We start from the raw sequence: 12363 nt of genomic DNA, 5'->3' as shown, positions 1-12363 counted from the left end.
TGGTTAAATAAAGGTGAAATAAAAAATAAAATAAAAAATGTATAAAGTGTTTGCAGAAGGGAGAAGACGAGTTGTCCAAGTTGTGGAAAATATCATATTATGTGTTATAAAAGTGATACATATGTGACATGTTACAAACCATATGGCCACGTCTTTCGAATGCCCCACACGGGTGAAAGAGAACGAGGTGGCCAAAGTCAGGGTTGTACAGAGCATTTCATATGCAGCAGCTGTGAAAAGTGTTGAGGGTTTGAATGGTGCACTAGAAGGTGCACCTTGTAAAGGTGAATGGTGCACCTTGTAAAGGTTAAGAAGGTGAACTTTGTAGCCTTTATAGCTATGGTAATTAATGGCACTGCCGAGGTGGAGAGAAGGTCCAGGAAGATAGAAAAAATAGTGGATGTGGCGGGGCGGTTCCTGGTGCTGAAAGATTTCTCAGTGAAGGAGTGAAACGGAATAGTGGCACAAGCCGTACCACCCTCTCAGGTCCTACAGCCTGAGAAGGGAGATTTGGATAATTAAAAGAAGGAAGAAGTTGGAGTTTTGTTTGTATTGGAAAAGTATTATTTTGGGGGTGTTAGTTTCCCTATTAGTTAGTTTCACTATTACGTATGGATTCTTTTTTTGTATTTTTTGGGAGGGGTTTCAACCTATCCAGTTTTTGAGTTGTAGTCCGCCATAAAAACCACAGAAGAAGAAGCCGCTTCCTACTGGCGCGTGACATGAATGCCACCATCACGTGATAGGTGTCTCGTGACGTCGCCTTATAGTTTGTCAGCTGACAGGTAGGTGATGTTTTAATGGTATTTTGCTTTTAAAAGACAGTTAATGCTTTATTTTGGTTGTGTCAGTGGTGGGAAGACAGTATTGTAATGTTTCTTTGAGATTCTAGGTTCTGTATTGTCGTTACATTATCTTTACGTTGACGACTTAACTAAGCCTGCTCCAGAATCATAAAGCTAACGTTAACTGTATACGGCTCTGGCTTCGACCATAATATTGACATTAGCCAGTTAGCGTAGCTGTCGAGAGAAACGACTCAAACCAATTCAGTAACAACGCTTACTGTATTTATTTCGAGGTTTGTTGACAATTGCTGTCGATTTAGCCAAATTATACAGCTTATGTTTTGTCAATGACTAGCCAACTAAACTCCACGATTGTGTTTAGTCGGCTAGTCGACGTGACTGCACCAGCAACATGAATCATATTGCATTGGCTAAGTTAGCTAGTTAACGTTACTTATGCCCTGAGTTGTCTAGCAAGCTACTGGCAAACGTTAGCTGATGCCGCGTTCAAGAAAACTCGGAACTTGGAGACTTGGCAGTGCTATACTCATTTTAATCAGTTGAAATGTGAACAGTTTCTCAGTCGCAAAATACGCATCAACCAATCAAAATCGTAGATTTACTTGGTGTGCGGTCAATTTAAGAGCACTCTTGTCTGAGTGTGCTAGGGCGCAGAATAACTGTTCTCTCATTTGTTTCTGGAAGTACAGTCGTGGCCAAAAGTTTTGAGAATGACACAAATATTAATTTCCACAAAGTTTGATGCTTCAGTGTCTTTAGATATTTTTGTCAGATGTTGTATAATTCCAAGCATTTCATAAGTCTCAGGCTTTTATTGACAATTACATGAAGTTGATGCAAAGAGTCAATATTTGCAGGGTTGACCTTCTTTTTCAAGACCTCTGCAATCCACCCTGGCATGCTGTCAATTAACTTCTGGGCCGCATCCTGACTGATGGCAGCCCATTCTTGCAAAATCAATGCTTGGAGTTTGTCAGAATTTGTGGGTTTTTGTTTGTCCATCCGCCTCTTGAGGATTGACCACAAATTCTCAATGGGATTAAGGTCTGGGGAGTTTCCTGGCCATGGACCCAAAATATCTATGTTTTGTTCCCAGAGCCACTTAGCTATCACTTTTGCCTTATGGCAAGGTGCTCTATCATGCTGGAAAAGGCATTGTTCATCACCAAACTGTTCCTGGATGGTTGGGAGAAGTTGCTCTCGGAGGATGTGTTGGTACCATTCTTTATTCATGGCTGTGTTCTTAGGCAAAATTGTGAGTGAACCCACTCCCTTGGCTGAGAAGCAACCCCACACATGAATGGTCTCAGGATGCTTTACTGTTGGCATGACACAGGACTGATGGTAGCGCTCACCTTGTCTTCTCCGGACAACCTTTTTTCCGGATGCTCCAAACAATCGGAAAGGGGATTCATCAGAGAAAATGACTTTACTCCAGTCCTCAGCAGTCCAATCCCTGTACCTTTTGCAGAATATCAGTCTGTCCCTGATGTTTTTCCTGGAGAGAAGTGGCTTCTTTGCTGCCCTTCTTGACACCAGGCCATCCTCCAAAAGTCTTCGTCTCACTGTGCGTGCAGATGCACTTACACCTGCCTGCTGCCATTCCTGAGCAAGCGCTGTACTGTTGGTGCCCCGATCCCGCAGCTGGATCAACTTTAGGAGACGGTCCTGGTGCTTGCTGGACTTTCTTGGGCACCCTGAAACCTTCTTCACAACAATTGAAACGCTCTCCTTGAAGTTCTTGATGATCCGATAAATGGCTGATTTAGGCTCAATCTTACTGGCAGCAATATCCTTGCCTGTGAAGCCCTTTTTGTGCAAAGCAATTTTGACGGCACGTGTTTTCTTGCAGGTAACCATGGTTGACAGAGAAAGAACAATGATTCCAAGCACCACCCTCCTTTTGAAGCTTCCAGTCTGTTAATGGAACTCAATCAGCATGACAGCGTGATCTCCGGCCTTGACCTCGTCAACACTCACACCTGTTTTAATGAGAGAATTACTGACATGATGTCAGCTGATCCTTTTGCGGCAGGGCTGAAATGCAGTGGAAATGTTTTCTGGGGGGATTCAGTTCATTTGCATGGCAAAGAGGGACTTTGCAATTAATTGCAATTCATCTAATCACTCTTCATAACATTCTAGAGTATATGCAAATTGCCATCATACAAACTGAGGCAGCAGACTGTGAAAATTAATATTTGTGTCATTCTCAAAACTTTTGGCCACGACTATATAGACGATTTTCAATGGCGAGGCACATTTTTAGATTGGGGAAACTAAATGTAAACTGTTAATTTGTAGTATGGCCCCGGAAATGTCTGACTTGTAAACTCGTTGTAGAAAGATGAGGCCCGAGTTTCCAACTTGAAAAATATCAGATTCGACCAATGGGATGCTTTACGCATAAACCTACGTACATTTTAAATCAGAAGTCCCGAGTTGTCTTGAAAGCATCAAGGTAGCTGATAGAAATAATGAGGATCTGTCTGCAGAGTTGGTCATGAATTCCTGACTGGCACCATAATTAATAGCCTACACTTTAACAAACTACTCTCACCAACAGTTGTGCTATTATGAGCAATGTAGCATGTTGCCAAATCAATGTTTTAGAAGGACTTGTTGATTTGTGATTGTTTATTATTCATTGATAACCCTCCCTCTCTCCCTCCAGGAAATTATTTATTGTAGTCCAGAGTGGTATCGAACAGGTGTATCAGGATGGATATCCGCGGGGCGGTGGATGCTGCAGTGCCCACTAACATCATCGCTGCCAAGGCTGCGGAGGTCAGAGCCAACAAGGTCAACTGGCAGTCATACCTGCAGTAAGTACACCTTCGTCATCATCCTCTTCGTCCTCCTGCCACCATTTATTTTCCTCATCAGTTGTCTGTACGACTCTAGGCCTATGATTTCTTTGAATGTATTTGAATTCTGGTCTTTAGGCCCTACATACTGAACAAAAGTAGCTGATGGGTTATCTTTGGTTCTCTGTTCTGTGACTCAATGCCTTGTGAATGTTAGTTCCTTTGTCTGTAGATTTCTAACTCAGACCTTCTCCTTCAGGCTGTCGAGGGCCTTAGTGGCCTCACTAACATAATCATGGACTTGAGAAATGGAACCAGGTTGTATAGTGCTGGACTGGTATATGTGGTATTTCCAGTGTGAATGTCAGCTTTGGATAAGAAGCTCTCTCTGTAATTAGGAACTTACTGTTTAAATAGAGAAGTCAAAAGACCCTGGCATCCCATAATAGATCAGACCAGAGCTTAATATTAACCTTTTTAGCCACTTGTCCTTTGGACAAGTATGACAGATTTTTGTTTTACTTTCACTGAAAATTGTGTTGTATGATAAAAGCAACCACTTCACAAAGTAACCATTGTTATCACTGGTCTTGACAATGGAAGACAGCTGATTTCTGATCCCATGTATTATATTTCCTGCCGTCGTGTCCTTGAGCAAGGCACTTAACCCCCCACAAAGTAAAATACTGCGCTCATGGGCTACTGTATAAAACACATGTGGTCCGTCAACCTTCCATCTGGAGAGATACTGGGTGTGCAGGCTTTTGATTCAACCCTGCTCAAACACACCAGTGTGATCTTATCATGGTCCTGTTGAGCAGCTGATTTTTTATTTTTTTTACAATGTGGTGTGTTTGAGCAGGGTTGGAGTAAAAGCCTGCCCACCCAGTGTCTCTGCTGGAGGATGGTTGGCCACCTTGCACCCCCAGTAACTCTGCTGGAGGATGGTTGGCCACCTTGCACCCCCAGTAACTCTGCTGGAGGATGGTTGGCCACCTTGCACCCCCAGTAACTCTCCTGGAGGATGGTTGGCCACCTTGCACCCCCAGTAACTCTCCTGGAGGATGGTTGGCCACCTTGCTCCCCCAGTAACTCTCCTGGAGGATGGTTGGCCACCTTGCACCTCCAGTAACTCTCCTGGAGGATGGTTGGCCACCTTGCACCTCCAGTAACTCTCCTGGAGGATGGTTGGCCACCTTGCACCTCCAGTAACTCTCCTGGAGGATGGTTGGCCACCTTGCACCCCCAGTAACTCTCCTGGAGGATGGTTGGCCACCTTGCACCCCCAGTAACTCTGCTGGAGGATGGTTGGCCACCTTGCACCCCCAGTAACTCTCCTGGAGGATGGTTGGCCACCTTGTACTCCCAGTAACTCTGCTGGAGGATGGTTGGCCACCTTGCACCCCCAGTAACTCTCCTGGAGGATGGTTGGCCACCTTGCTCCCCCAGTAACTCTGCTGGAGGATGGTTGGCCACCTTGCACCCCCAGTAACTCTCCTGGAGGATGGTTGGCCACCTTGCTCCCCCAGTAACTCTGCTGGAGGATGGTTGGCCACCTTGCTCCCCCAGTAACTCTGCTGGAGGATGGTTGGCCACCTTGCACCCCCAGTAACTCTCCTGGAGGATGGTTGGCCACCTTGCACCCCCAGTAACTCTGCTGGAGGATGGTTGGCCACCTAGCACCCCCAGTAACTCTGCTGGAGGATGGTTGGCCACCTTGCTCCCCCAGTAACTCTCCTGGAGGATGGTTGGCCACCTTGCACCCCCAGTAACTCTCCTGGAGGATGGTTGGCCACCTTGCACCCCCAGTAACTCTCCTGGAGGATGGTTGGCCACCTTGCACCACCAGTAACTCTCCTGGAGGATGGTTGGCCACCTTGCACCCCCAATAACTCTCCTGGAGGATGGTTGGCCACCTTGCACCACCAGTAACTCTGCTGGAGGATGGTTGGCCACCTTGCACCACCAGTAACTCTCCTGGAGGATGGTTGGCCACCTTGCACCACCAGTAACTCTCCTGGAGGATGGTTGGCCACCTTGCTCCCCCAGTAACTCTCCTGGAGGATGGTTGGCCACCTTGCACCACCAGTAACTCTGCTGGAGGATGGTTGGCCACCTTGCACCACCAGTAACTCTGCTGGAGGATGGTTGAATAATTCCCTCATTCAATGAACCAGGGATCCAAATGGCTAAGGTGGGAGCAGTAACTAAGATGTTGATCTATTTTGTAAGGTTAAAATATTCAGTGTTCAGGGGAGATCTTGACAGCATAGGAGTTACTTGTCATTTAGGCTATTGTAAGAATATTTGTCAGAGTTACATGGCCAGTATTGAAAAGAGACTCCTGGCCAATGTTGGGGCACTTGTGAGACTGTTTTACAACTGGAGTATGCAGCATTGGTTTCGTCAACTGCTCCCCAGTTATACGAGCTCCGGCGGAAAGTTATGTTAGGACATCGGACATGACAATGACATTAATACATGCTAATGGTTAAATAATTAACCAGCCAAACTACACTATGTTTCAATTGGCTACTATCTAGTTAGTCTGTATATCATTATACAAATGTCAAATGTCTTTCTCCTCTGGCAACGGCCCACTGGCATTATACACAGGTGATGCACACACTGACTTTTCTAGGATTTTCATTGCTGACTAGAAATTAGCAATAACTGGGCAAATAACTCACTCGCGGTTATCAACAAATGTGCTAGTGCGACTAGGCTCGCTTTGATCTTAAACGCATTTTGCGACTGCATGATTGAAAGACCGCTTATGCCTGTCAATGCAGGCCTATGATATTGATACTCCGATGCAGAGACTGGGAGAACGGTGAGGAAAACATGGCATCCGGGTCGGTACTAGAATTTGTTAGATTTGCTACTTCTGTCAAATGTGTCTTACGTGATTGAGAGGATCAGCACAGCCCCTTTATAGAGCAAAGAGTCTGCTCCACCTTGTCATTCATTACTAGAGCTGTCTGGCTTCGTTGTTAGCCTCCTCCTCATGATGCACAAAGGTTAATACACTTGAATAATGCAGCACGGTATGTAGAAATTGTTCATTACTGTTGGCAAAACAATGTCCAGTACAGGCTAGGACTCTTTACAGCTTGGCAGGCTAACTTTCCTTGCTAGTTTATGGCTGAATTCACTACCCTCGTACTTTGTGATTTAAAAATATGCTGATTTCAAAGCTGATTGTCACCAAAACAGTTCATTAATAACTTTGTCTACTTCTCCACCAAAAACGTATAGTATGAACTTCTTCTTATCCCTCGTCTAGTCTCTTTTCAGCTACATTCCATTGCCACAGTCAGATTCCACAGCCACATTCTGCCTTGTGAATGACGTCCATTACTTTCCTTACTGCCCCCCTTTTGCCCTCAGAACAGCTTCAATTCGTTGTGGCTCGGACTATAAAAAGTGTCGCAAGCATTCCACAGGAATGCTGGCCTATGTTGATTCTGATGCTTCCCACAGTCGTGTCAAGTTGGCTGGATGTCCTTTGGGTGGTGAACCATTCTTGATACAAACAGCAACGTTGCAGTTTTTGACACACACCGGTGTGCTTGACACCTACTACCATAGCCTGTTCAAAGGCACTAAAATATTTAGTTTTGTCCATTCATTATCTAAATGGCACACATACACAATCCATGTCTCAACTGTCTCAAGGCTTAAAAATCCTTATTTAACCCGTCTCCTCCCTTTCGTCTACACTGATTTTGAAGTGGATTTAACAAGTGACATCAATAATGGATCTTATCTTTCACCTGGTCAGTCTGTCATGGAGAGTGTTCGTAATGTGTTGTACACTCAGTGTATGTCAGCTTAGTAGAACCCCCCCCCCCCCCAGAGTCCAAACTGGTGGATGTGGGGGTTCTACTAAGCTATATGGAATTGTTTGAAGATGATCATACCAAGGATCATTTAGCTATTTGATTTTGAAGTGTTGACCCCTTTAGGTATCCGACTCAATAATATAAATAAAATATTTGATGAAACGTTGCTTTTCGCCTTACTATTATTAGCCCATAGAAATGCATCGAATAACAGATTCCTACATGGAAAAACAGTGTATATAGAACAGACTTCAAAACAAACTGTTTTTCCATGTAGGAATCCATTATGCGATGCATTTCTATGGGCTAATAGGCCAATGGCAACGTTTCATCCAATATTTTATTTATATTTTTGGGTGGGATACCTCAAGGGGTACCACACGTGTGTGTGTGTGTGTGCATACGTACATACAGTTGAAATTTAAATATTTAACATTCATGAAAATACAAGTATTATACATCAAAATAAAGCTTAACTTCTTGTTAATCCAGCCGCTGTTTGATTTAAAAAAAGGCTTTACGGTGAAAGCAAACCATGCGATTTATCTGAGGACAGCGCCCCGCATACAAAAACATAAAACATTTTTCAACCAGGCAGGTGCGACACGAAAGTCAGAAATAGCGATATAATAAATGCCTTACCTTTGAAGATCTTCTTCTGTTGGCACTCCAAAAGGTCCCAGTTACATCACAAATGGTCCATTTGTTCGATAAAGTCCTTCTTTATATGCATAAAAACTCAGTTTAGCTGGCGTGCTTCATTCAATAATCCACCGGTTTCCCTCCTTCAAAATGCATACAAAATGAATCCCAAACGTTACCAATAAACATATCTAAACAAGTCAAACAATGTTTATAATCAAACCTCAGGTACCCTAATACGTAAATAAACAATACAATTTAAGACGGAGAATAGTATGTTCATTACCGGAGATAAATAACAAAGAACGCGCTTTCACCCACGTGCATGGAAACACTACAGCCAAAATGGGAGCCACTTAGAAAAACTACAATTTCTAGCTCATTTTTACAAAAACCAGCCTGAAACTCTTTTCTAAAGACGTTTGAAATCTAGTGGAAGCCCTAGGAACTGCAATCTGGGAGGACTTCAGCTCATAATAAACATGAAAGTCATTGGAAACAGTGGAAGGCTGAATTTTTTTTATATTTTTTGGGATGGTTTGTCCTCGGGGTTTTGCCTGCCATATCAGTTCTGTTATACTCACATACATCATTTTAGCAGTTTTAGAAACTTTAGAGTGCTTTCTATCATAATCTACCAATTATATGCATATCCTAGCTTCTGGGCCTGAGTAACAGGCAGTATACTTTGGGCACACTTTTCATCCAGACGTGAAAATACTGCCCCCTACCCAAGAGAGGTTAACTTGGGTCAAATGTTTCGGATAGCCTTCCACAAGCTTCCCACAATAAGTTGGGTGAATTTTGGCCCATTTACTCCTGACAGAGCTGGTGTAACGAAGTCAGGTTTGTAGGCCTCCTTGCTCGCACACGTTTTTTCAGTTCTGCCCACAAATTTTCTATAGGATTGAGGTCAGGGCTTTGTGATGGACACTCCAATACCTTGACTTTGTTGTCCTTAAGCCATTTTGCCACAACTTTGGAAGTATGCTTGGGGTCATTGTCCATTTGGAAGACCCATTTGCGACCAAGCTTTAACTTCCTGACTGATGTCTTGAGATGCTGCTTCAATATATCCACGTAATTTTCCTTCCTCATTAAGCCATCTATTTTGTGAAGTGCACCAGTCCCTCCTGCAGCAAAGCAACCCCACAACATGATGCTTCCACACCCGTGCTTCAGGGTTGGTGTTTCAAGCCTCCCCCTTTTTCATTATGGCCAAACAGTTCTATTTTTGTTTCATCAGACCAGAGGACATTTCTCCAAAAAGTACAATCTTTGTCCCCATGTGCAGTTGCAAACCGTAGACTGGCTTTTTTAGGGGGGTTTTGGAGCAGTGGCTTCTGCCTTGCTGAGCGGCCTTTCAGGTTATGTCGATATGACTCGGTTTACTGTGGATATAGATACTTTTGTGCCTGTTTCAGCCAGCATCTTCACAAGGTCCTTTGCTGTTGTTCTGGAATTGATTTGCACTTTTCGAACCAAAGTACGTTTATCTCTAGGAGACAGAACGCGTCTCCTTCCTGAGCGGTATGACGGCTGCGTGGTCCCATGGTGTTTATACTTGCGTACTATTGTTTGTACAGATGAATGTGGTACCTTCAGGCATTTGGAAATTTCTCCCAAGGGTGAACCAGAATTGTGGAGGTCTAAAAAATGTTTTTTTCTGAAGTCTTGGCTGATTTCTTTTGATTTTCCCATGATGTCAAGCAAAGAGGCACTGAGTTTGAAGGTAGGCCTTGAAATTCATCAACAGGTACACCTCCAATAGGCTAATTGTCATAATTTGATTCAATCAGGAGCTTCTAAAGCCATGAGATCATTTTCTGGAATGTTCCAAGCTGTTTAAAGGCACAGTCAACTTAGTGTATGTAAACTTCTGACCCACTGGAATTGTGATACAGTGAAATAATCTGTCTGTAAACAATTGTTGGAAAAATTACTTGTGTCATGCACAAAGATGATGTCCTAACCGACTTGCCAAAACTATAGTTTGTTAACAAGAAATTTGTGGAGTGGTTGAAAAACGAGTTTTAATGACTCCAACCTAAGTGTATGTAAATTTCCGACTTCATCTGTATGCTGAGCACTTGTTGGCTGCTTTTCCTTCACTCTGCTGTCCAACTCATCCCAAACCATCTCAATTGGGTTGAGGTCAGGTGATTGTGGAGGCCAGGTCATCTGATGCAGCACTCAATCACTCTCATTGGTCAAATAGCCCTTACACAGCCTGGAGGTGTTTTGGGTCATTGTCCTGTTGAAAAACAAATGATAGTCCCACTAAGCGCAAACCAGATGGGATGGCGTATTGCTGCAGAATGCTGTGTTAGCCATGCTGGTTAAGCGTGCCTTGACTTCTATGTAAATCACTGACAGTGTCACCAGCAAAGCACCATCACACCTCTTCCATGCTTCACGGTGGGAACCATATATGCAGAGATCATCCGTTCACCTATTCTGCTTCTCACAAAGACACGGTGGTTGGAACCAAAAATCTCCAAATTGACCAAAGGACAGATTTTCACTGGTCTAATGTCCATTGCTTGTGTTTTTTTGGCCCAAACAAGTCTTCTTCTTATTGGTGTCCTTTAGTGGTTTCTTTGCAGAAATTCGACCATGAAGGCCTAATTTTACACAGTCTCCTCTGAACAATTGATGTTGAGATATCTGTTACTTGAACTCTGAAGCATTTATTTGGGCTGCAATAAAATAAAATTGTATTGGTCACATACACATGGTAAGCAGATGCGAGTGTAGCGAAATGCTTGTGCTTCTAGTTCAGACAATGCAGTAATATCTAATATGTAATAAATTCACAACAACTACCTTATACATACAAATGTAAAGGGAAGAATAAGAATATGTACATAGAAATATATGGATGAGCGATGGCCGTGTGGCATAGGGAAGATGCAGTAGATGGTATGGAGTACAGTATATACATATGGGATGAGTAATGTAAGATATGTAAACATTATATAAAGTGGCATTGTTTTTAAAGTGACTAGTGATACATTTATTACATCCAGTTTTTAATTATTAAAGTGGCTAGAGATTTGAGTCTATGTTGGCAGCAGCCACTCTGTTAGTGATGGCTGTTTAACAGTCTGGCCTTAAGATAGAAGCTGTTTTTCAGTCTCTCGGTCCCAGCTTTGGTGCACCTGTACTGACCTCGCCTTCTGGATGGTAGCGGGGTCAACAGGCAGTGGCTCGGGTGGTTGTTGTCCTTGATGATCTTTTTGGCCTTCCTGTGACATCAGGTGGTGTAGGTGTCCTAGTGGGTGAGTAGTTTGCCCCCGGTGATGCGTTGTGCAGACCTCACTACCCTCTGGAGAGCCTTGCGGTTGTGGGCAGAGCAGCTGCCGTACCAGGCGGTGGTACAGCCCGACAGGATGCTCTCGATTGTGCATTGGTAAATGTTTGACTGATTTTGGTGACAAGCCAAATTTCTTCAGCCTCCTGAGGTTGAAGAGGCGCTGCTGCGCCTTCTTCACCACGCTGTCTGTGTGGGTGGACCATTTCAGTTTGTCCGTGATGTGTACACCGAGGAACTTAACTTTCCACTTCTCCACTACTGTCCCGTCGATGTGGATTGGGGGGAGGGTGCAGTTAACTCCAATGAACTTATCCTCTGCAGTAGAGGTAACTCTGGGTCTTCCTTTTCTGTGGCGGTCCTCATGAGATCCAGTTTCATTGCTTTTGACGGTTTCACTTTCACATTTCTTGACATTTTCCAGATTGACTGACCTTCATGTCTTAAAGTAATGATGGACTGTCGTTTCGCTTTGCTTATTTCAGCTGTTCTTTCCGTAATAGGGCGAAGTCCATATTTGGTAAAATACCATCTTATGTATACCACCTTTACCTTGTCACAACACAACTGATTAGCTCAATGACATTAAGAAGGAAAGAAATTCTACAAATCAACTTTTAGCAAGGCACACCTGTTAATTGAAATGCATTCCAGGTGACTACCTCAAGAAGCGGGTTAAGTGAATGCCAAGAGTGTGCAAAGCTGTCGTCAAGGTAAAGCGTGGCTACTTTGAAGAAATCAAATCTATTTTGATTTGTTTAACACTTTTGGTTACAACATGATTCCATATGTGTTATTTTATAGTTTTGATGTCTTCATTATTATTCTACAATGTAGAAAATAGTAAAAATAATTAAAAACCCTTGAATGAGTTGGTGTGTCAACTTTTGGCTGGTACTGTATGTAACCTTTTTTTGGCACTAAACTACATCCATATATACTTCCAT

At 43.4% G+C, this 12363-nt stretch overlaps 1 protein-coding gene across 4 annotated transcripts in view; it reads left to right on the top strand.

Moving 5' to 3' along the window:
- The first annotated feature begins 687 nt into the window (after positions 1 to 687).
- Positions 688 to 12363, top strand: part of LOC115157691 (V-type proton ATPase subunit H) — a 114996-nt gene continuing 103320 nt past the window's right edge. For 2 of the 4 annotated variants that reach the window (XM_029706140.1, XM_029706141.1), the window contains exons 1-2: positions 688 to 785; positions 3484 to 3634. In XM_029706140.1, coding sequence (XP_029562000.1) covers positions 3531 to 3634 — 104 coding nt within the window. In that variant the 5' untranslated portion in view covers positions 688 to 785; positions 3484 to 3530. Of the gene's footprint in view, positions 786 to 840; positions 1082 to 3483; positions 3635 to 12363 lie in introns of those variants that run through there. The other 2 variants (XM_029706138.1, XM_029706139.1) reach the window with 2 other exon arrangements.

This window comes from Salmo trutta, chromosome 21 (genome assembly GCF_901001165.1).
Source record: "Salmo trutta chromosome 21, fSalTru1.1, whole genome shotgun sequence".
Classification (NCBI taxonomy): domain Eukaryota; kingdom Metazoa; phylum Chordata; class Actinopteri; order Salmoniformes; family Salmonidae; genus Salmo; species Salmo trutta.
Note: the sequence above shows the minus strand (reverse complement) of the source record. Positions and strands in the feature narration are given on the sequence as shown.